We start from the raw sequence: 20,471 nt of genomic DNA, 5'->3' as shown, positions 1-20,471 counted from the left end.
TCCGCCTGCGCTCCGCCCCTCGGAATTCCCGGCTCCGCAGGGGGCGGGTCTGGCCAGGAGAAGGGGCGGGGGAAATGGGCTAGAAAGTTTGCAGCAACTTTTCTCGAGCAAGTCTCTGGAACGGAGGCGAGTGGCCAGCGCAGGCGCAGTGGTAGGAGGATGGCCGCGCGCGCGCAGCGGGCCCAGCCCCCTTCTTCCCGGTGAGCGGGTGGCACAGCTGGACCACAGCTGGACAGGGGGCGGTGTCTCCTGGTGGCTCGCTAGCCATCTCCTATTGGCCCGATGCCGAGATCACGCCTCCCGGCGTCCCCACCCCCACCCCAGCCCTGATTCGTCAGCTCTGCGGCCCGCTAGCTTCCCGCCAGGCCATTGGCCGCCTCAACTCGCCTTCCGATTGGCCCCCTGAGCAGCCGCCTTCCCACAACGCAAAGAGAGCGGACACCCTGGAGTTCCCAGCTTCGGGCAGACGGGAGGGCCTTTTATTCGCGAGGATCGGGGGTGGGGTCCTAGGTGGGGAGAGACAATAAATACTGAGGAATGTCGGGGTCTCAGTGCATCCAAAACGTGGATTAGGGCGCTGGGGTCCTGGAGCCTGTCAGCGGGTCGGAGGACAGGTCAATAAATACCCAAACTGCCGAGGCGGGCGGAGCCTGCAGTAACTCCGAGGGCAGCTCACGTGAGGAGGGCGCGGGAGTCCCCGAAAAAGCGGGGCTGGCAAAAGCAGAAGGTTCCCGAGAGAGCGGGCGGGCGGAGCTCGCACTAGACGTTCGCCGCGGGAAGAGGACGTTCCCGGGATAGCGGGGCCTCATGCAGAAGGATTTGTGGTCTGCGAGCCGATGGGGGCGGGGTAGGGGCAGTGGAGAGGTGGGGAGGGTGATAAACTGATGGCCGAGCCCTGGCCCTGCTGCCTTCTCTAGATGGCAGTTTGCCCGTCCATGTCGGGGTCTCAGCCAGGCCGCAGGAAGAAAGTGGTCTGCGATTCCCCCCGGCAGCAGCTGCAGCATTCCCGGTTACAAGCCTTCCGGGAGCGCCTTGCTCCGACCGCGGGCCCGGCTCCTCCCTCCCCGGCCGCCAGGGGGCGGGCCCGGATCATAGGGCTGGAGTTGTGGTGGAGACCCACGCTTGGAGCGTTGTGAACGCCGAGACGGTGGGAGCGGCTTCTGGGCGATGGCCCAGGTCACCCAACCCTACGGCTTGGGTTCTAGGGTTCAGGAGGCGAAGGCGGCTCCTGGGTGGCGCCAGACCGGGGCGAGATGTTCGGCGTAGGCCACCAACCCAGTGCGGCCCAAGGTGGCGGCAGCAGCCAGAGCAACGGCGAACAGGAGCAGGGAACGCGCCTCCGATAGGTCAGGCTTAGGGACCTGCGGACAAGAGGGCGGGATCAGGCCCCCGGGACACGGCACACCAATTGGTTCCTGGGACTCGCCACGCCTACTCCCATAGGTGGGTCCGCCAGCCTCTCTGCACTCCGCCCCGCCCCCGCGGGCAGCTGCGGTTGGTCCGCTGGCAAGCCTCGAGTCTTGTCCGAACTCGCCACTGGAGGCTTCCTAGCGGCCTTGCTGATTGGCTGCCCGGGCATCCTCCCTCCCCGCGGCGGGCCCCGCGCGACAGAGGCGCAGCTAAGCAGAGGCGGCCTGGGGGTACGTGGAGCGAGGAGGGGGCGCGGCGGCGGGCGGGCGTGAGCAGCCGGACGTACCCTGGCAGGGAGCAGCAGGTGGCGGCGGTGCATGGGGCCTGGCCCCACCAGCGGGCATTGGCCCAGAGCCACGGCCGGGGGGCCATCTAGCTGGAGAGAGAAGGGACAGGTGACCCGATCGGAGCCCAGCCCGGCCCGGCCGCCCTCAGCAGGGGGCGAGAGACAGCGGAGGGAGTCGGGGAAGGAATCGAGGGAGAGCCTAGACGGAATGTGGTTAGAGGCCTGGACCGAGGGGTATCTGATAGACGTGGGGCTGAATGGAGGGTGTTTGCTCTCTGGAACCCCCAAGAGTTAGGGTGATCCCTGAATCTGGGCGGGGAGACGGGGCGGGGTCTGCAGAGGGACTAAAAGGCTTGATACAAGGGAAAAAGAGGGGTCTTACATGGGAAGGTAGATCCGTGGCCCGGGGACTGGGGACCCCCGTGACAGCTGGAAGGAGAAGAGAGAGGCATAGGGCGCGTGGAGGGACGGAAGAGGGCGGTGGCGCGGCGTGCCCCAGCCTGGGCCCCTCGCCCGCCCCCAGGTGTCCACACACGCCGCGGCCCACCTCCCCCCGTCGCCCTCGGGAAAGGGGCCGCATGAGGGACTCGCCTGCATCTCCCCGGGCCTGCAGCAGCTCCATCTGCTCCTGCAGCTGCCGGACGTGCGCCTCCAGGTCTCGGTTCCGGGCCTCGGCCTCACGGAGCTGACTGCGGAGAGCAGAAGACCGTGAGCCCTCCCGGGCCCAGGCGAGACGGGCTGCAGACGGCAAGGACGGGCCCGGGCGCCCCGACTCCGACCTGGCAAAGTTCTGGTTAGCTGTGCGGATGGCCTCCAGCTCCCGGCTCAGGCTCTGCCGAGTAAGCACCTCCTCCTCCAGGGCCTCCTGGAGCTCCCGGAGCGTCATCCGGGCCTCCTGGGCCTCCGCCGAGGCTGGAATGGCTTCCGGAATCGCCGCTTCAGCCTGCGGGCGGGACTGCGCTTAGGACTGCTCCTGGCTCCTGCCGCACCCAAGACCTGCGCCCAGGTTCTAGGCTGGGGACGCCCCCCTTCTTGTCCTCTAGATCTCTGGGAATCCTCCCAGCTCGTGCAGTGACCCAGGTCTCCTCCTTCCCTAACTAACCCCAGCTCGTGTCCTGGTCTCCTGCCTTTGGTCTGGGCTCTTCCACCTGGGAACCAAAGGGCTGTTCCTACAACCCACACCCAGTTTGACCACATCCCTCTCCTCCTCTCCAGCCCCTCCGCGCCCTCCGGAAGGCCTGCCTCCCTGTTTGGTTGGTTTCCTGTTGGCCTCAGTCTCCCCTCCCCTCATTCTCCAGGCCCCGCCTCCTGGAATCAGTAAGTCAGCCTTACCACCCTCCTTTACTTTTCCAAAATAAACCTGTTGCGTTGAAGTTCTGTCTGTTGACCAGTAGGTACTTTTCTTCCCAGGGATGGTCCGCCTTGTTCTCCTCCTCCTCTTGGGCTTGCCCCTCTCCAGAGTCCCTCTCCTCCCAAGCACAATGGCCTGTTTTCATTTTTTCATAGGGATCATTTCTGACTGAAGTAATTTTGTCTCTACTATGTTTTCTGTCCCCTTCTGTCAACTGAGCTCCCAGAGAGCTTAGCACTCCACAGCACACAAGACCCCGGAAGCCCTTGCATTTCTCTCCCCTTCATGCCTGACCTTCTTCTCCAAAGACTCACTGTTTCCTCCGGTGGGGGCACGGTGGGCTCCGGGCTGGCTGCTTGCACAGGTGGCTCAGGCAATGGCTCGGCCTCCAGTTCCATGGCTGTGGGGCCTGGGGCCTCCTCATCCCTGGGGAGAGGAGCAGGGCAAGGGTAGGGAGAGCTGGGCTCCCTCGAGAGGTTGCCCGTCCCTTGCCTTTAGAGCCAGGACTCCCTCTCCTGTGGTCATGGGAGAGCCAGACTCTGAAGACCCCCTAGTGTGAGGAGGGGAAGGGCAGAGAAAAGGGAACTCTCCCAGGTTGGTGTGACAGGTCCCCTTCTTGTTAGTAAAGGCCTGCCCTCTGCATGGCTTCATGGCCCTGGGAGCTGGCCTCTGCTTCTGGAAGATCCTGGGATCCAGACACCCATGCTCTGGGGCCTGCTTATGTCCTCCCTCTCCATGTGACCTTTGCAGATCCCTCTCCTTAGGATGTCAGGACAGTGAGGAGTGCCCCACCCGACTCTAGCCACCTCCAAAGATACAGTCTTTAGACTGGGTGTGGGATCCCAGGACTGTGATTCTGGTCATCAGCGCCCCCGCCATCACCAGCTGCTGGGACGGGGTCACACCCTCCCTGGGAATGTGAAATTGCCATAAAAGTAGATGTCCCCTCCAACCCAACACTCCCTCTCGTGGAAACTGGTCACAAGGGCCTGGTGAGCCTGGGCGAGCCTGACCCACTGCAGCTGTTCATCCAGCCTGGGTTACAACAGAGATGGACAGCTGGGTCCCACCCGCCCAGTGAGGAGCACACTGCTTGGTGGCTCCGGCTATTGTTCACTCATGGTAAGAAATGGCATTTGTGGGGTGCCTGGGTGGCTCAGTCGGTTAAGCCTCTGCCTTCCGCTCAGATCATGGTCTCAGAGTTCTGGGTTTGAGCCCCGCATCCGGCTCCCTGCTCAGTGGGAAGTCTCCTTGTTCCTCTCGCACTGCCCCCCTCATTTCTTGTGCTTGTGCACGCTCTCTCTCTCTCTCATAAATAAAATCTTTTTAAATTTTAAAAAATAATTTAAAGAAAAGGAAATGGCATTTGCGATACATTGTCCAGTAACAAAACAGGTGAGTCCACGTCATGTTCTCACAGTTGTCAAGTATGTGTGCACGCATATATGAGCTAGGGACCATCCCTGATGGTGGGCTTCCTGTTCATTGTCCGCATTTTCTAATTTACTTGTGACAAGCAAAGTACTGCTTGTATAATTAATGTATTTAAAAGGCTTTGTGGTTATTAAGAGTGATTCAACAAGTTTGTATTCTTTTAAGAACAATTTAGAAATTCTAAACTTATTTTCTAAGATTCTGGCCGATGGGGTCCCATGACTATACTAGAAATCTGAAAGTGGGGGCGCCTGGGTGGCTCTGGGGCGCCTGGGTGGCTCAGTGGGTTACGCCTCTGCCTTTGGCTCAGGTCATGATCTCAGCGTCCTGGGATCGAGCCCCGCATCGGGATCTCTGCTCAGCAGGGAGCCTGCTTCCCCCTCTCTCTCTGCCTGCCTCTCTGCCTGCTTGTGATCTCTCTGTCAAATAAATAAATAAATCTTAAAAAAAGAAAGAAAGAAATCTGAAAGTGGCAGGTTGGAAGATTCCGGAAAGGCCGAGTCTGGCTCTGAGGTTTTAAAACTGAATCTAAAATTTCACAGTACTTATGGTCTGAGATTTTAAGGTCCTACATCTCTGGAATCCTAATAGTCTGTGGTGCAAAGGCAGGAAAGTTCCAAGATTAATCCTGCAATACGACTGGCGCCCCTCCTGGGCCCCTGGAGGCTGGTACCTGCGGCCTACACACAGGCTGCCCTGGGGCCACACCTACCTGAGGGCCATGCAGGAGTAGGAGTAACCCACAAAGGGCAGGTGGACCCCCAGTGGCATGCCTTCCCGCATGTCCGACAGCGTCTCCTATACAAGAGAAACAGATGTAGGTGACCTGTGCTCCTCGGGGCTGGTCCCTGGGCCCTTCCCAGTCTGTGCTTAAATACCTGCTCCCACTATCTCAAGTGGCCCCTCCCTCATCTTCTTTCATTGTATCCTGCAGTTCCCCTTGGGGCTGTAATTACATACTTCTCCTGGGCTGTAAGTGGATGAGGGCAAGAGGCCAGGGGCTGGAGCTGGCTTGGTCCCTGTGTGTCCCCAGCAGCACCTGGCACAAGGGCACCCAGGCTGAACATGCGCTCAGGACAGCTTGTGTCACAGTTGAGACAGAGGTGGCCTAAAAGAGATTCCTTCACACCACTATGCTTTCCTGCCTCTCACTTAATCCTCCAGGCCTCAGCTCAAATAGCACCTCCTCCAGGAAGCCCTCCAAGATTTTCCATGCTGGGTCAAGAGCCCCACCCCCGTCCTCCCAGTCTCATCCCCAAACTCTCTGTGGAGTCGTTGTCTGGGGACCAGTCTGTGTTCCCCCACTGGATTGTGAATGCAGGTCACTGCTGGATTCCCAGCACTGGGGGGGGGGGGGGGGGCGGGCACATAACGCACATGCTCTGGAGGAGGAATGATTTCAAGACCCCAGGAGATGGGTACTATTCTCAGCCCAACTTTGTGGATGAGGGGTTGGGGGGGTGGGATACCCTCTGCCCAGCAGTGGTCGCAGGTACCTACCCCGCCCCCGCTCACCATGGCAGTGAGCCCGTCTTCCACCACATCGAAGTTGCACGTGTCAGTGGCACCCTCAAAATCCGGCGTAAAAGGGGGCACGCTGTCTCGGAGACCGTCCCAGTCAAGGCCAAAGAAAAAAGGATGATTCTGGAAATCACCTGCTCCGTCCCGGCCCAGCCGCATCTCAGGGGGACACAGCAGCTGCTGGATGAGGTCTCGAGCCTCCTCAGGGACCCCCCCATCGGCCAGTGGTAGAGACAGGTGCTCCTGCCCGAGGGAGAGGGAGGACGGAGATGTCAGCCGGGCAGGATGTGTGAGGGAGACCAGGGCTTGCTCTGGCCGGGCTCACCTTGTAGTGCACTATCTTGCCGTAGGTCTCAGCCGTGGAGTCGGCGTAGAAGGGCGTCTGCCCGTAGAACATCTCATAGGCGAACACTCCCAGCGCCCACCAGTCACATTCGGGCCCGTAGCTGCCCATCCCGGGCCCGCCGCCCACCGCCTGCAGGATCTCGGGGGACAAGTAGTCCGGCGTGCCCACAGCCACCAGAGACCGCACCTGAGGCAACAGGTGCAGAGCTGGGCTCGGACCCGCCCCTCCGGGCTCTGGCCCCGCCCCTCCGGGCTCTGGCCCCGCCCCTCTCAACCACGCCCCGAAGGCGTAGTCCTCCCCTCGAGTGTGCTAACCCCAACCCACTCACAAATTTAGGCGCGGGTGCCCTCCTCCTCTTTCCCCCTGCAAATCTGGTCGTGCCCCCACCCTAACTCTACCTGTGCGCCTCAGCCCCGCCGCCACACTGCACTTTCGGTCCCCCCATCTGACCCCACTCCTCTTTGGTGGCCCGAGTTGCCCGAAGCGGCGCACCGCGTCGCTCACCGTTCCGTCCGCCTGCAACTTGAGGCAGGAGCCGAAGTCGGCCAAACGGATGTGACCGCAGCGGTCCAGTAGGATGTTGTCGGGTTTGATGTCTCTGCGCAAACGGAAGAGGAAAGTGGAATAAGTGAGCCTCCTTCCATTCATCTCACCAGGCTCCACCCCTCCAGGCAGCAAGGCCTCAGGTCCCCACCCTCTTAGGGAACATGCTCTCCAATTGCGGCCCCCCTTAGTGGATTCTGAAATCTGAACCCCACTCCTCTGGCCCTGTCCCCAATGGCCCCCACCAGTGAGATCCCTCTTCAGGCCTCGCCCCCTCTGGGCTCCAACCTTGGCGGTACCCTGCTCCCTGCCTGGGTACAACTTTTGCTTTCCTTCTCCAGGCTCCGGCCTCAGTCCCCGCCCCTCAGCCCCCGCTGCGCCCACCTGTGTACGTAGCCCAGCCGGTGTACCGAGTCTATGGCCATGACAATCTCTGCCAGGTAGAAGCGCGCCATTTCTGCCGGGATCCGCTCCCCAAACTTGCTCAGCAGCGTTAGCAGGTCCCCGCCCACGTAGTACTCCATGACCAGGTACTGGCAGGGGTCGCGACATGGGGTGGGGGGGTAGTCAGTCACACCCTTCGTCCCTGACTGCTGATCGCCCGGGACAAAGGTCTTTGTCCTCAAAGGCCCCATCCCTGGGCAGAGGCCCTGTAGTCCCAGCCCAAGGAGAGCTCGAGAGATCTCCCAGGCCAAGCCAGAGACACTCCTCCCCAAAACCAAAGAGAGAAGGGAAAAGAGAGCCCAGAGAGCTCCCAGTGCCCAAAGTACACAGCCTAAATACCCTGCCCAGGGTATTTAGATAGAATGTAGAGAGCTATCGCAGTCCAGGTGAAAGATCCCACCCCGCCCGCGACGGTGGCATCTTTACAGGGTCCTCTGGAATCAGCCTGGGAAAAGAGCGGTGAGGGACATCTCCCATCCCGGGAAAAGAAGACCAATTCCTACCACACCCAGAGACGCTGCTGCCATTTCGAGGCAGCTCCCCAAGCCTAGAACTTCTCCCTGACCCCGCGACGTTCACTGACAGCCTCGGGGTCAGAGTCCGTCTCCCTAGTTCTCCCGGGTCTGGGGCTCACCAAGTAGTTCTCATCCTGGAAGGCAAAGTGCAGCTCTGTGATCCAGCGCCGGTCTCCGTTCACCAACACATCCCTTTCTTCGCGGAAGCACGACACCTGCGGGGCCCCCCCGAGGTACTGAAGCGGCCGGGGGCCGGAGCATGGGTGGGTAACCCTAGCGCCCTGCACCTCCGGCCCCAGCCCTCACCTCGCCCCTCTTCAGCATGTCCCATTTATTCATGATCTTCATGGCATACACCTGGCCCGTCTGCTTCATCTTCACCACCGCCACCTGAAGGCCGAAAAGGGGTGACTGGGGGCGGAGGTGGCCGAGGAAACACGGGGGCTGGCCCAGATTGGACTCCACCCCTAATACGCTCTTGGCACCGCCTCACTATTAACGCCACGCCCATCACCCTCAAGCCCCGCCCCCCGCCCGACTGGTGCAGGCTTTCCCAACTCAGTCATTCATCAATTTCTAAGGTCCCGCCCCAAACCCCTGGGTCCCGCCCACTGCACGAAAAGTCGCGTCCCCTGTTCTGGCTAGCTGCAGCCGCCGCTCAAGGCTCACCTCGCTGAACGCCCCGCGTCCGATCACCTTCAGAATCTCGAAGTCATCCCTCTGCAGTCGGGCCTCCTTAAGCCTCGCCGCGATGGGCTCCACTGGGGGGCAGGGGGAGGTGAGAACTGAGGGTAGCTGGGGGGTAGCTGGGACTGACACTAGAGACAGGAGGAAGTCCCACCCTCTGCCTCTCAGTCTCCCCTCGCCCAACGCCAAACCCCCCCGCTCCCCCCCCCCCCCGTCTCTGTCCCACGGTCTCCTCTGTCCCTTGTTCTCTCCTCTTCTCTCTCTCCTAGGACTGTCAGTCTCCCAAAGGCTTCCCCACAAAAACCTTTTGAGAAGTTCTGGGGACCCCTGAACTCCCCTCCTACAGAAAAAAAGGTGGGATGCTTGAGGAATCCCTTTTAAAGAAGGGCACTGAGCCAGAGGGCTCTAGTGGGTGCAGGTGGAGCGCGCAGGCTCTGGGAAAGGGAGGCTCTGGAGAACAGATGATGTGGGACCTCCTGCTGAGAGTGGGAATGCCTGCCAGGCCCACCCCAGGCTTCTCAGTCCATCTCAGATCCTGTCCTGGAATGCTCAGTTTAGTCCAGCACCTCCAGGTTTAGATGCTGTTGGCTTTGGACCACACTTTGGGAAACACTGGATTTGGGGATGGGGCTCCCAGAGGGAACAGGAGAGGAAGACAAAGCCAGCGTGGATCCGGATTCCAGGTTCTAGTGTACTGCTGCTCTGTCCTCAACTCGGGGAAGAAGGCTTCTTTCAGTCACCCCTCCTTTATGGGTGGAGAGGTCAGGGCTCAGATGCATGAAGGGTCTGGCCAAGGCCCTACAGCTAGGAATGTTAAAGAGGGCAGGTAGGGAGGGGAAGGGCCTGGCGGAGGGAATGCAGAGGCACAGGGAGAGGGAGGCCCGGGAAGTGGAGGACGCTGGGGACTTGGGAGGCAACACAGAGAGAGGGATGGGTTCAAGTGAGAGTAAGGGGAGATAGAGTGGGCTAAGGCAGCGAGAGACGGAACCCCACGAGTTTCGGGGAGAGCGGGCCGGCAGGGAAGAACCAGCCAGGGCCCAGGACAGGGGAGGGAGGAGAGAGCCAAGACGTTGAGCCCTTTTAAGGCAGCAGGAACCCAGGTCCCCTCCCCCGCCCCAGCGGCCTGGCAGGGGAGGGGCCGCAGAAAACTGCTCAGGCCACAAAAGGAGTGCTCCCTACAGGAGAGCCAGACCCCTGCCCCCCAGCTCAGGGCTCAGTTTACCCAGCTAGCCTAACTTCCCACTCTGCAAAATCAGGGCCCAGAGAGTTATTAAGGGCCTGGGGAGGTGGGGAGAAAGTTCTCCCAGGGGCTGAGTGGTCTGGCCTTCGGTCTCCACCTTCGTATCTGTGAAATGGGAGGGACAGGAGCGAGGCCTGGGTCAGAAAAAGATGAACACGAGAAATGGAGGAGAGGGGGAGGCAGAGAGACAGAAACCAGTGACCAATGACCCAGCGACCAAGCGCAAGCCACTGAGGGACAAGCCATTGCAGGGACGGAGTGGCAGGATGTTAGGGAGAGAGAAAACCGAGAAAGAGTCGGAGTGCTGGGGTGGAGGAGGGGCAGAGGCAGACAGGGCCAGAGGCTGAGGTGGAAGCATTTGCCTTCCAGACTGGTTTCCGGGGGAAGACCTGGCCAGAAGGGACTTTGTGCAAGAGCTGGAAGGTCAGAAGTCATGAAAAGAGGTACCTGGGGAGCTGGAGAGGAGTCAAGGCTGCCCCAGGCAGACTAGATGGACCAGGGCTGGGAAGGTGGGGGGTGGCCAGACCCTAGAAAATGGGAGCACCCAGGAGAACCCTAAATTGTTCCCCTGGCATCCAGGGGGTGGTGCCTGTCTGCAGAGCTGGTTCCCCCCCAGGGCCTGAGTCACCGCACCCTCCCAGGGCCTGGGCACCTGTTGCAGCAGCTGGAGAGGCTGGCGCCGAACACCTGCCCACTGGCTGCGCCCCTGGCAGCTGCCCCATGTTGTCCCTTCTGCCTGCCCCTGTGCTCTGGGAGACCAGGATGGAGAGCCATGGGGCCCATTTTGGTGTGGGTGTGGGTGGTCGCAGGACACGGGGCTCCCAGCAGGTCCCTAGGCCTAGACCTTGGGGAGGGGGTACAGTAGGACCACGGGAAGCTGTGCCCAGTCCAGCCTACCACGGATCCTGGGTCACAGCTCTGGAGCCATGCCTGTGCTACCCTCTGCTGAGCCCGGCCTGCCCTGCCAGGGTGGCTCAGGGATAGGGGCATGGCACCCTAGGACCCAGGACCAAGTTTCGGGCTCCTGAGTGGGAGGCTCTCCCACATCTACCGTGCCCCCAATTCTCCCCATCTCCAGCCTCTGCCCTGCCCTCCCCACTCCCCAATCCGGGGCACGCATGCAGGCAGTCACTCACCCCACTGCAAGAAGTCGGCCACATACTTGTCCTGGGCCAGGTCGGAGGCCCCCAGCTCCTGGTGGACGCCCAGGAGAAGGTCGAGCAGGGGCTCCAGCCCCAGGAAGCCAGGGTCCAGCACCAGCTGCTGGAGCCGGCTCAGCCGCACCTCGGCTGACATGTTGGGCAGGCAGCACCATGGCCCCTCCCCGGGCCAGGGGCTCGGGGTCCTCCCGTCACGGAACCCGGCAGCCCCTGTCCAGACCTCGGGGCTCTGGCTGCATGTCTGCCTGTCCCTGGCTGTCCCCTGGGCCTCTCTGGCCACTTCGCTCTCTGCTGAGGCCTCCTCCCCTTCTCCCCACCCCTCAGTCCGGCCCCCTCCCGCCTCCAGGCCTTAACCCCTCCTTAACCCCTCCAGAGCCAGGCCCCCCAACTCCCTCCCACCAGGGCCCCACAGGACGAGTCAGTGTGAGATGGGGGGATGGAGAATCCCAACTCTCACACCACGCCTGCCCCCCAAAAAGGCAGAGCCCAGAAGGAGCTACAGGTGTGGCAGAGGCCAAAGATGAGCCCTCCTCCCATCGCGAGGGGGCCAACTGAGGCTCAGAATGATCGGGTAACACCCCTCTCAAACTCTGGAATTGGGGTGGGGGAGAAAGGGGGGAGGACTGGAGAGGGGGGGCAGGCGGCCAGGGCAGCTTCGAGGGTGACTCAGCCAGGGATTCAGACTTTGGGACAGTTTAAATTTAGCCGTCAGGGCCTCTGCTTTACACTGACTGTTTTTGTTGTTGTTGTTGTTTGGCAGGAGGTGGGGAAGGGGTGGTGAGAGAGTTGGGAAGGGAGGCCCTCAGGAGCCAGGACCAGGGGTGACCCACTGGCCAAAACATGGGGGAGGCAAAGGAGCCCCCAGAATAGCTCCCTGGACCCTGGCCGCACAGCCACATTCCTGCCCAGGCCAGGATTAGAAACAGAAACATTTCGGGGGGTGGAGGGCAGAGCGGGAAGACACCCCTCCCTGCAGCTCCGGAGAGCCAGCCAGGAGGGATTTTCGTTGTTCCCGGCAGGGGCGGACAGTGCTCCCGCTCCTGGAGGAAACCATGGTCTCCTGCTGGCGCCTGCGAGCCAGGAATCCTGAGGCAGCAGGAGGCCAAGACTTGGGACACACTCTGAGCACCTCAGGAGCTACCTGGGGGACCCATCCGGGCAGCCCTCCCTCCATATCTGATCTGGATAGTTCAAGCACTTTCAGACTGGGAAGGGGGCCCTGGCGGCCCTTTCTCCTCCAGTTTGGGGGCCCGGGGCTCAGGGCTGGAGAGCTGGCAGGCAGAGGGGCCCCTCCACTGTGGGCCCGGAGTCCCTCCTCAGGCCTTCAGCTCCTCCTGCGGTGAGAGCAGGGAGGGGACCGGGTCAGGGAGAGGCAGGGCCTAACTCTTCCTTTGGTGGAAGTAGCTGGATTCTAGGACTGCAGCAAAAGCACACACACACTCCCTCCACACCTCCCGGAAGGGAACAGAGACGCTGTGAAAACAGGGAACTTTAGTATAAATAAGAGGTCCTGGGGGACAGGGAGGGCCCCGGAGGGGCTTCCATAATTTAACACTCTTCAAAAGCACGAACAACAGCAAGGGCAGGGTGGAGGCCAGGGGAGGGGTGGGCCACCCCGGCCCTGCCCCCAGGACGAGGGGCACACCGCAGAGCTTGTGGGCAGGGAGTCTCTCCCCCAGGAGCAACCAGTCACATGCTGGGGACAAGGCTGAGGCGAACACTGATGTTTCAGAGGAAGGGGTCATTGTACTTGGCAGTGGGTGGGGACAAGGCTGAGGCCGCACGGGCCACTACATCCCCCCAAGTGTCTGGGCCGGTCTGGGGGACCCTCTGCCCCTCAAATCTGTGCAGGGCAAGGAACGGGAGCAGTCCATCTGTCATGGTTAGTCTTGTTAATACGTTGATCCGTGAGGTCAGCGGGAGGGATATGGCTAGGAGGCAGGGAGCGTGGGGGCAGGGAACCCCAACATCCGTGGCTTCACACCACTGTGCCGCTCGGGGAGTTGCCTGGTTGGGAGGAGATGCCCTGGGGAAAAGGACAGAGGAGACAGGAGGGTTAGAGGCTGCCTGGGGCTCCCACCTGTCCCGTGGGGAGGAAACCTGCCTGGAATCCCCCATGGCAGCTGCCACCCTGGCCCTGCCCTTCAGTCCACCCAAGAGCCCCCCAGACAGAGGCCGCTGCTCTAGGTCCCAGCCCCGCTAGCATCCCAGCCCTGCAGGCGGCACTCTTGAACCATAATTAAAGCCCTCTGGTGGTCCTGAGCACAGAGAGGGGGGTAGGGGTGGAGAGGATGGGGGGAACTCAGGGGTCCTTTCTGACTGGGGAGGTGAGAGGGAGAGAACTCAGGGGCAATCCTACCTCTACCACTGACTTGCTGGGTGACCTGGGCCAACTTCCTTCCCCTGTCTGGGCCTCCGCCTCCTCGTCTGTGAACTAGGGAGATAGAGGGGTCTCTTTCAGGACTCTTCAGAGTCCCCAAATCCCAAAGACCCTGCCTCTGAGACTGTTAGGATGTTCTAAGGATTCAAGACCCTGTGATTCTAAAACCACTCCCTCCCTGGGCCTTAGACCTAGCATCCCAGGCACACAAGCCCAAACCCCATGGAGCTGAGCCCTCTAAAGACAAGAGCTCCAAAGACGGAAGGGGCTACGCCCATGCTCCCTGCACTGGGATATTCCCCACCTGGCCCTTCCTGAACCCCACAGCTATGCCAGCAGTTGGACCCTTCCACCTCCCACCCGCCTTCAAGAGCAGCAACTTGCCCAAGGTCGCACAGGGAGCAGCCCCAGAACCCAAGCTGGGATTCCAAAAGCTGGGACTCTAGAGGTGGGCTTGGATCCAGAGTCTGAGATGAGATCCAGGCCAGAAGGCGGGCCCACAGGCTCAGTGTTGCCCACAGAATTTGACCCGCATTATTCAAAGGGTTTCACAACTCACAAATCCTTACGCCCCTTAGAAACCCAGATTTGGCTTCGAGTGACAAGCGATAAGGTCTGGGTATGCTGGGCCCACTGGCTGCCCTTCAGCTAGCTGGCCACGGTTCTCAGCACTCCCAGCTGTCTCTTCCCAACCCTCTCTCTCTCTGCTGCCACAGAAAGTTCTAGAAGCCCGGTACTCTTAAGATCTGAGAAGTCTTGCTCTGGGATGCTAAGATTTCCCTGGCTTCCCCTCATCCCACAGGACTAAAGGCTATGACTGGGACAAACCCTCCTGCCGACGCTCGCCTCTCCCTGGGCCCTGGGGAGGCTGCTGTGGGGCCACTCACCGCCTTGCCCGGCCGGGCCCAGGTACAGATGAGGCCCTCCTGGCAGGCGGTGATGATGCAGTCCTCCAGGAAGAGGAGGACTGTGAGCCGCTCCTGGGCGATCTTCTTGCACACCAGGGGCTCGAGCAGGGGCACCTCGTGGATGCGCGGGCACAGCGCGGTGCCCAGCACCTTGGCTGGGTCCAGCCGGCTGCGGGGAGCAGGGCCGCTAGGCTTGTCCCCGCCGCTGCCCCCGCCCCCGCCACCTCCGCCCCCCCGGCTGATGTTGCCCAGGCTGTGGTAGCGCTTGTGCTCTTTCTCTGACCCCCGGTCCCGCCGCTCCTGCAGCGTGAGCGTGGCAAAGCGGCCGATGCTGAACGGTGTGCCCGGCTCAGTTGTGGCACCCGGGCCGCCGGCCTTGCCGCTGCCTGCTGGGTGCGGGAGGCTGTTGGAGCGGGACAGGGAGCGGGGCAGGGGGCCAGGGCCGGGGCCAGGCTCGCTGCCCCGGGAGCTGCTGGCAGCGGGGGGTGTGGTGCCAGGCGTGCTAGGGAGGGTGCGGGTGCGGGCCAGGGGCGGGTGGGGGTAAAGCACGTCTTCAGTGAGGTCCCACAGGCAGAACTGCGTGTCCTGGCCGGCTGAGCCGAAGCGGTAGGTGATGGGGCCGGCTTTGGGCAGTGGGGAGAGGGGGGCTCCCCCGCCGGAGCCTGTGCCCCCGGCATCAGGCTGCTCCTCTTCCTCCTCCTCCTCCTCCTCTCCACTCCGCTCCCCGTCACCGCTGGCTGCGGCGGCCTCCTCGGCCCTCGTGGTGTAGGGGTCAAAGGCCACAGCGTTGACCCAGGACTTGTGGCCGTGGCCCCGGGCCACCACACGGCCCTCGGTGAAAGACCACACGGTGACCAGGTCATCTTCACCACCCGTCACGACGTAGCGGCCATCGGGGCTCCAGCACACACACAGCAGGCCCCCAAAGTAGCTCTTCATGAGCCCGCGCAGGAGCATAGAGTCGAAGTGGAAGACGCGCAGGCAGCCATCCTGGCTGACGCAGGCCAGGTGCCGGCCGTCGGGCGAGAAGGCGAACTCATTGAGGGGCCCCTCACCCACAGCCCACTTGGCCAGCGGGTTGCGGGGCGCCTTGCTCTTGGCGGCGTAGACGGCGAAGCCCTCGCCCTGCTTCAGCAGGCTGTACTGGGGCGGGGCCGAGGCGCACGGGTGGCTGACGTTGTACAGGTACAGGTGGCCACTGGCATGTGAGGCCAGGAACAGGCTCTCGGACTCGGGCAGCCACTTCAGGTAGGTCACCTTTGTCTTGTCGATCAGCCGCTGCCGGGACAGATGTGGGGGGCTGGGGGAGGTGGTCCGTTCCTGGCCAACCTCCTCCCCAAGCCAGTTCCTCGAACGGCCCTCGGACGCGGCCCTGACCTTCTTGGACAGGGCTCCCCCACACTGAGGGTAAGGGCCGGACAGCAGGCCACAGGGACGCAAAGGAAGAAGGGCGGCCTGTGAGGCAGCCCCGGGGAGCTCCATGGAGCCTTGGTGTCCCATCTCTGGCAAGGGGACAGTCCTGCCTTTCAGAGAACTCTCCTCACTTGTCTAACCCTCACCTATCTTTACTGCCTCAGGTTTCACAAGAGAACGATTCATAGAACATCTATGTGGTTCACTACTCTAACCCCAGAGCATAGACCTGTGCACACAACAAGTGCCTGGAAACGATTTCCTCGACACACGAGGGAAAGCCCAGTCCGGCCAGCTGCACATGCGCCTCTGTTCCTTTCCCCCTCGCAACTCAGAACCAATCCTTTGCTGATACCCAGAACCTGCCCTCCTCTCCCAACGAACCCCACAGCATGGCAGCCCTTCTCAAGCAGGGTTCCAAAGAGAACTGAGCCTTGAAGCCCCTTGGCACCCACTGAACACAATGAATTAAATTCTTCCCCAGGCATCTCAGTTGCTTCTTGTTCTTGGGGAGAAGCTGGAAAAGAATCACATCATCTCTGTGTTCTCTGGCTGAGATGATGAGAAATGCTCTGAAAGCTGAAGTCTTTACCATGAGCTTCCAGCCCCTCCAGGGGCTGATGCCTCCCAGTTATTTCTTGGGACCCATCTCCCACACTCCCCCTCAGAAACTGCTCTGGCCACACAGTCCTTCTGCTGTCCTGCTTCTAGGATTTTGTCCTAGCTGTTCCCTTTACTCAGAATGTCCTCCCCTGATAACTTGCTTGCCTCCTTCAGGTCTTTATTTCAATGTCACCCCCGCTCAGTGACGCCTTCCCAGACCAGCCTACTTAATTTAAACCTCACCACACACTCCGCATCCCCCTTCCCTGCTGGATTCTTCTCTGTGGCACTCACCACCTTCTGACATGCAGCATACTTATTTGATAACTGTCTGCTCCCTGAGCTAGATGATGAAGGCTCCACAAAGGGATGGCCCTCTGTCTGTTCTGCTAAGATGTGAGATCCCTGGTGCTTAGAACGCCTGGCACAGACCAAATGCTCAATCCGTATTTTGAGAATGGACGAGCTGGTGAATTTTTATTCCATCCATTGTTACCTCACTCCCTTCTGCCATTCACGCACTCTGTGTATGTGGAACTTCCTCCAAACAGAGAGAAAAAGCCAGAGGACAAGAGCAGCTTCCGCCCATGGATAAGGTCGTTCCTTGGCATGTCCTCTGGCACCAGGTCTAGCCAGACTAAGCCATTTCCACATCCGATTCCGATTTCGTAATAATGTTCCCATTGAGGCAGGGATGAGAATCCCATTTTGCAGAGAAGTAAAAGTGAGGCTCAGGAGGGAGAGTCACCTCCCCAAAACCATACAGTGACTCAAAGGCGCACCAATGATCTAAATCCGATGCTCACAGGCCCAGAATGTGAAGATCAAGAGCTCTGGCTTCAAACAAGTCCCAACCAGGGACTAGCCTCGGTTGTCTCCCTTGCAACATGGGCACCACAATCCCTAACCCATGAAGGAAAATGCAAGGAGCAAAGTGTTCGGCACAGGGCTAACAACAGAGGCCCCGAGCATGGGAGGCGCAGCTATCTTTATGAGCTAATACCCTACTAGCTACTGTCTGAGACCCCAGCCATATATCCGTCAGTCTGTCCCCTCTCTCTCCTGTCTCCTGCCCCTCTCAGGCCTCCACTGCTCCCCAGGCAGCTGCAGTCTCACGGCAATGGTGTGCGGGTGGTGAGTGGGAGAGGGGAGCCATTCTAAGCCCCGGGGGCCCATAATCACCTCTTCATTGAATAGCTTGCTGGTGTCCTTCTTGATGAGATCCAGGTACTGCACCTGGCCGGCGGAGAACCCCACCAGCAGGGAGATGGTCTCTGTGGCAGCAGTGAACTGGTTGAAGTCATGGCAGGTGGGCTGGGTGCCCTTGTAGATCCGCTTGTCAATCGGCTTGTTGAGGTCAATGGACTGAGCAGTGGGAGAAAAGGAGTTAATAGCTCCTACCACTGAGAGGAAGGAAGAGGGTGTTGAGGTTGGGGGAAATCACTAAAAGGAAGGAGGGTTAAATCCCGAAGGGAAGTGGGTAGGTGGATGGGGGAGTGGGCAACCACAGACAGGAAGGAGGACCCAATCACAGACCCAGTAAAGAAAAATCAGAGAGGAAGGTGCCCCCCTTCACCCCACATGAGGCCACAGTGCCTCCCCCCAAAGTTGGACTCCCTAACTTTAGGGACACCCCTGTCTGCAGTATCAAGGCTTGGGGTCCCCACAGTCCCTGAGCTCCAATTTCTTTCCAGTCCTAGCCCACAGACTCAGGAACTCCCTCTGGATCTTGGCACCTCAATATTCCAAGCTCCTCCAAACGCAGGGTTATGCAAATCCCCAGGACTCTAACACCCAACATCCCAGAATTCTCTTTAGTTTGGAGTCCCTAAATTTCAGGACCCCCATCATAGTTCATGGATACATTAAACCTCTTGGTCCCCCACATTTTTGGTGCTTCACCACCTCTGGGCTCTCAGGGTCTCCATCACTTTTGGGCACCACCATAACCTTCAAGGGTCTCATCCCCTCTGGGACCTACATCGCTCTAGAAATACCCATCACATCTGAGGATGTCCCCTTTGGGCTCTTATCACCTCCAGCTCCCCATCAGCTCAGAGATTCTCATTCCCTCCAGGTCCCTCATGATCCCCAGAACCCCAGTGTTCCTTAAGACTTCATATGCCTGCGGGATCTCTATCACCTCTAAGTGCCCCATCAATTCCACAATCATCCTCACCTCTGGGCTCTCCAGTCTCAAGATCTCCTTCACCCCCCACACCACCTCCAGACTTGCAACACCCTGGGGGTTCTCCATCACTTGCAAGCCTGCATCACCTAGGGATTCTCCACCACGGGCAGATTCCCTACCACCCAGAACCACGGAGGGTTCCATGGCATCTCGGAATCTCCCCAAAATACCACTCCAGAACTCCCAAGCATAACTTGGGGATCCCGCATGACCTCAAGATTCTCCATCATCTCTAGGAGGGCCAGCACCCCAGAGGCCCTCCCAGACCCCCCCCCTTTTAGAATTCTGCATTACTTCTGGGCACCCTTCCCCCTATTGAGGATGCCCATCTCAGAACTCCAAATTCATTCGGGGACCCTTCTATCACTTCTGGATCACCTCAGGGGGTCCCTATCCTCTCTGCCAGCACCGAGGCCACAACGATGCAGGCCGCTCACCCGTTGGCTCCCGCGGCGGCAGCAGCCCGGATAGAAATACAGCTCGCGGCCCAAGTTGAAGCAGACCCGGTCTCCTCCGGCACCCAGCCCCGCGGGCGTGGCGGGCGGCTCCCCGGTCCCGGCGCCGTCGGGCTCCCCGAGGCGCACGAGGCTGAGGCGCACGGCGGGCAGCGCGGGCCCTGGTCCCGGGCCTGCAGGCGGCGGGGACGGCGCGGAGCCCGCGGCGCCGGGGCCGGAGGAGGAAGCAGGGCCGGGCGGGGGCTGCGGCGGCTGGGGCGGCGCCGGGGTCTGGGCGGAAGCCGGACCCGACCTGCGAGCGGCGCCATCGCCGGGGAGCAGCTTGTAGAAGCCCTCGCGGGTGCGGAACTGCGACTTGATTTCCGCACAGTCCCCCATGGCGGCGCCGGGGCCCGAGCCGCCCTCCGCGCCGCCCGCCGCCATCTTGGGCGCCCCCCCCCCCCACGCCGAGGCCCCGGCCCCGCCGCAGCCGGACCGCCGCCCGCCGCCGGGCCCCCTGCCGGAAGCCTCGGGCCCGCGCCGGAAGGGGTGGGGTGGTCACCCAGGCGACGCCTCTTCGATTGGCAACAGGGTCGGGAGGCGGGATGAGCTCCGACCGTCGCTCGGGTAACGATTCTGGGGCTGGGGGCGGGCCGACAGGTGGGCGTGGCCTCTGTGCCGGCGACCGACGTGTGGTTGGCTGAGGGCGCGGCCCAAAGGGAGATGGGCGGGGTCGTGGAAAAGCCCAAATCCCTAGCAACGGTGCCCTGGGAACGGTTTGCCTAGCAACGGAGGGACCCTCAAGAGAAGGCCTGGTTCATAACCATCACGTCACAGATGACCCCAGTGATTCCAGCGCCTCCTTAGACTCCCAACATACACTTTCCTGACCTCCAGTGTTTCCCACTGACGTCTTAAAATCCGTGACCGGCTATGGCATCTCCAGACACTCCTCCCCCATCCTTGATGATCCCCCAGATCCCGCAGATCTCCAGCGTCTCCATAGAATTCCAAGGACTTCATCCGACCCGCTACCGATTAACGTTAACCCTAAACATTTCCACATTTCCCACCAACCCTCAGTATGTATCTCCATAACTTCACTATCTTCAACAGTCTCACTTGGTCCTCCAACACCCTCTTATGATTCCAGAATTTCATTGATCCCCACAATGCCCACAGTGTCCCAATGATCCACTAGTAATCTAAAAGCTCTTGCTGATCCCAGGAGCCCCCGCTGATTGCCACTGCCCCTCACTTCTGCTGAAGCCACCCTGCCCCCATCACAGAACGTCTCAGACCCATTCTCAGTGGTCTCTCAGATTTCTCACCGGAATGTCCCAGAGGCATCTCACACTGGACAAGTCCTACCATGAAACTGACATCTTCCTCCAAATCCTGCTCCTCTCCTGTGTCCTCATCTTAGAGCTCACGCTCCCATTCCCCCAGTCATCCAGGCTACAGACCTTAGGGTCTCCCTAGATCTGCATCGTCTCCCTTCATCCCCTGCTTCCAATCCCCAAGCTTTTTGCATTCTGTCAAGTGAAGTCCTCTTTTCCAGTCCCTTTCTCTGCATAGCCCGGTCCCAAATCCTCCTCTCCTCCT

At 60.7% G+C, this 20,471-nt stretch overlaps 2 protein-coding genes and 1 long non-coding RNA gene across 4 annotated transcripts; 1 reads left to right on the top strand and 2 right to left on the bottom strand.

Annotated features, from left to right (window-relative positions):
* Positions 1 to 457: 457 nt before the first annotated feature.
* DMPK (DM1 protein kinase) lies at positions 458 to 11,464 on the bottom strand. Its single transcript, XM_059153258.1, is given in 17 exon segments — positions 458 to 1,361; positions 1,697 to 1,729; positions 1,732 to 1,767; positions 1,769 to 1,786; positions 2,079 to 2,125; positions 2,288 to 2,385; positions 2,476 to 2,639; positions 3,362 to 3,473; positions 5,194 to 5,279; positions 5,997 to 6,245; positions 6,328 to 6,534; positions 6,853 to 6,946; positions 7,276 to 7,424; positions 7,970 to 8,065; positions 8,157 to 8,240; positions 8,520 to 8,611; positions 10,914 to 11,464. Coding segments are annotated over 17 exon segments (1,878 nt in total). The 5' UTR covers positions 11,074 to 11,464; the 3' UTR covers positions 458 to 1,208.
* LOC131818631 (uncharacterized) lies at positions 1,450 to 3,069 on the top strand. The gene is made up of 2 exons (XR_009348900.1): positions 1,450 to 1,640; positions 2,331 to 3,069. It is a non-coding gene; the product is annotated as an uncharacterized LOC131818631 (long non-coding RNA).
* Positions 11,465 to 12,413: 949 nt separating the features above from the next.
* On the bottom strand, positions 12,414 to 19,480 carry DMWD (DM1 locus, WD repeat containing). 2 transcript variants are annotated; one of them, XM_059153256.1, is made up of 5 exons: positions 18,870 to 19,477; positions 17,424 to 17,606; positions 14,205 to 15,503; positions 13,297 to 13,371; positions 12,414 to 12,963 (listed from the first exon to the last, which is right to left on the bottom strand). In XM_059153256.1, exons 1-5 carry the CDS (start codon positions 19,308 to 19,310, stop codon positions 12,916 to 12,918), a joined length of 2,046 nt encoding a protein of 681 aa, XP_059009239.1. In that variant the 5' UTR covers positions 19,311 to 19,477; the 3' UTR covers positions 12,414 to 12,915. The 2 variants fall into 2 exon arrangements, with proteins under 2 accessions (XP_059009239.1, XP_059009240.1); XM_059153257.1 differs by lacking the exon at positions 13,297 to 13,371 and having other exon boundaries at positions 18,870 to 19,480.
* Positions 19,481 to 20,471: the final 991 nt, after the last annotated feature.

Source organism: Mustela lutreola, chromosome 16 (assembly GCF_030435805.1).
Source record: "Mustela lutreola isolate mMusLut2 chromosome 16, mMusLut2.pri, whole genome shotgun sequence".
Taxonomy (NCBI): domain Eukaryota; kingdom Metazoa; phylum Chordata; class Mammalia; order Carnivora; family Mustelidae; genus Mustela; species Mustela lutreola.
This window is presented reverse-complemented; position numbering and strand designations above follow the sequence as displayed.

Coding starts and splice junctions, on each gene's coding strand:
- DMWD (XM_059153256.1), bottom strand. CDS start 19,310: ATGGCGGCGGGCGGCGCGGAGGGCGGCTCGGGCCCCGGCGCCGCCATG. Junction 17,607..18,869: donor GCCGCCGCGGGAGCCAACGG/GTGAGCGGCCTG, acceptor CCCACTGCTCAG/TCCATTGACCTCAACAAGCC. Junction 13,372..14,204: donor GGGCCCGGCCGGGCAAGGCG/GTGAGTGGCCCC, acceptor CTATCTCCCTAG/TTCACAGACGAGGAGGCGGA.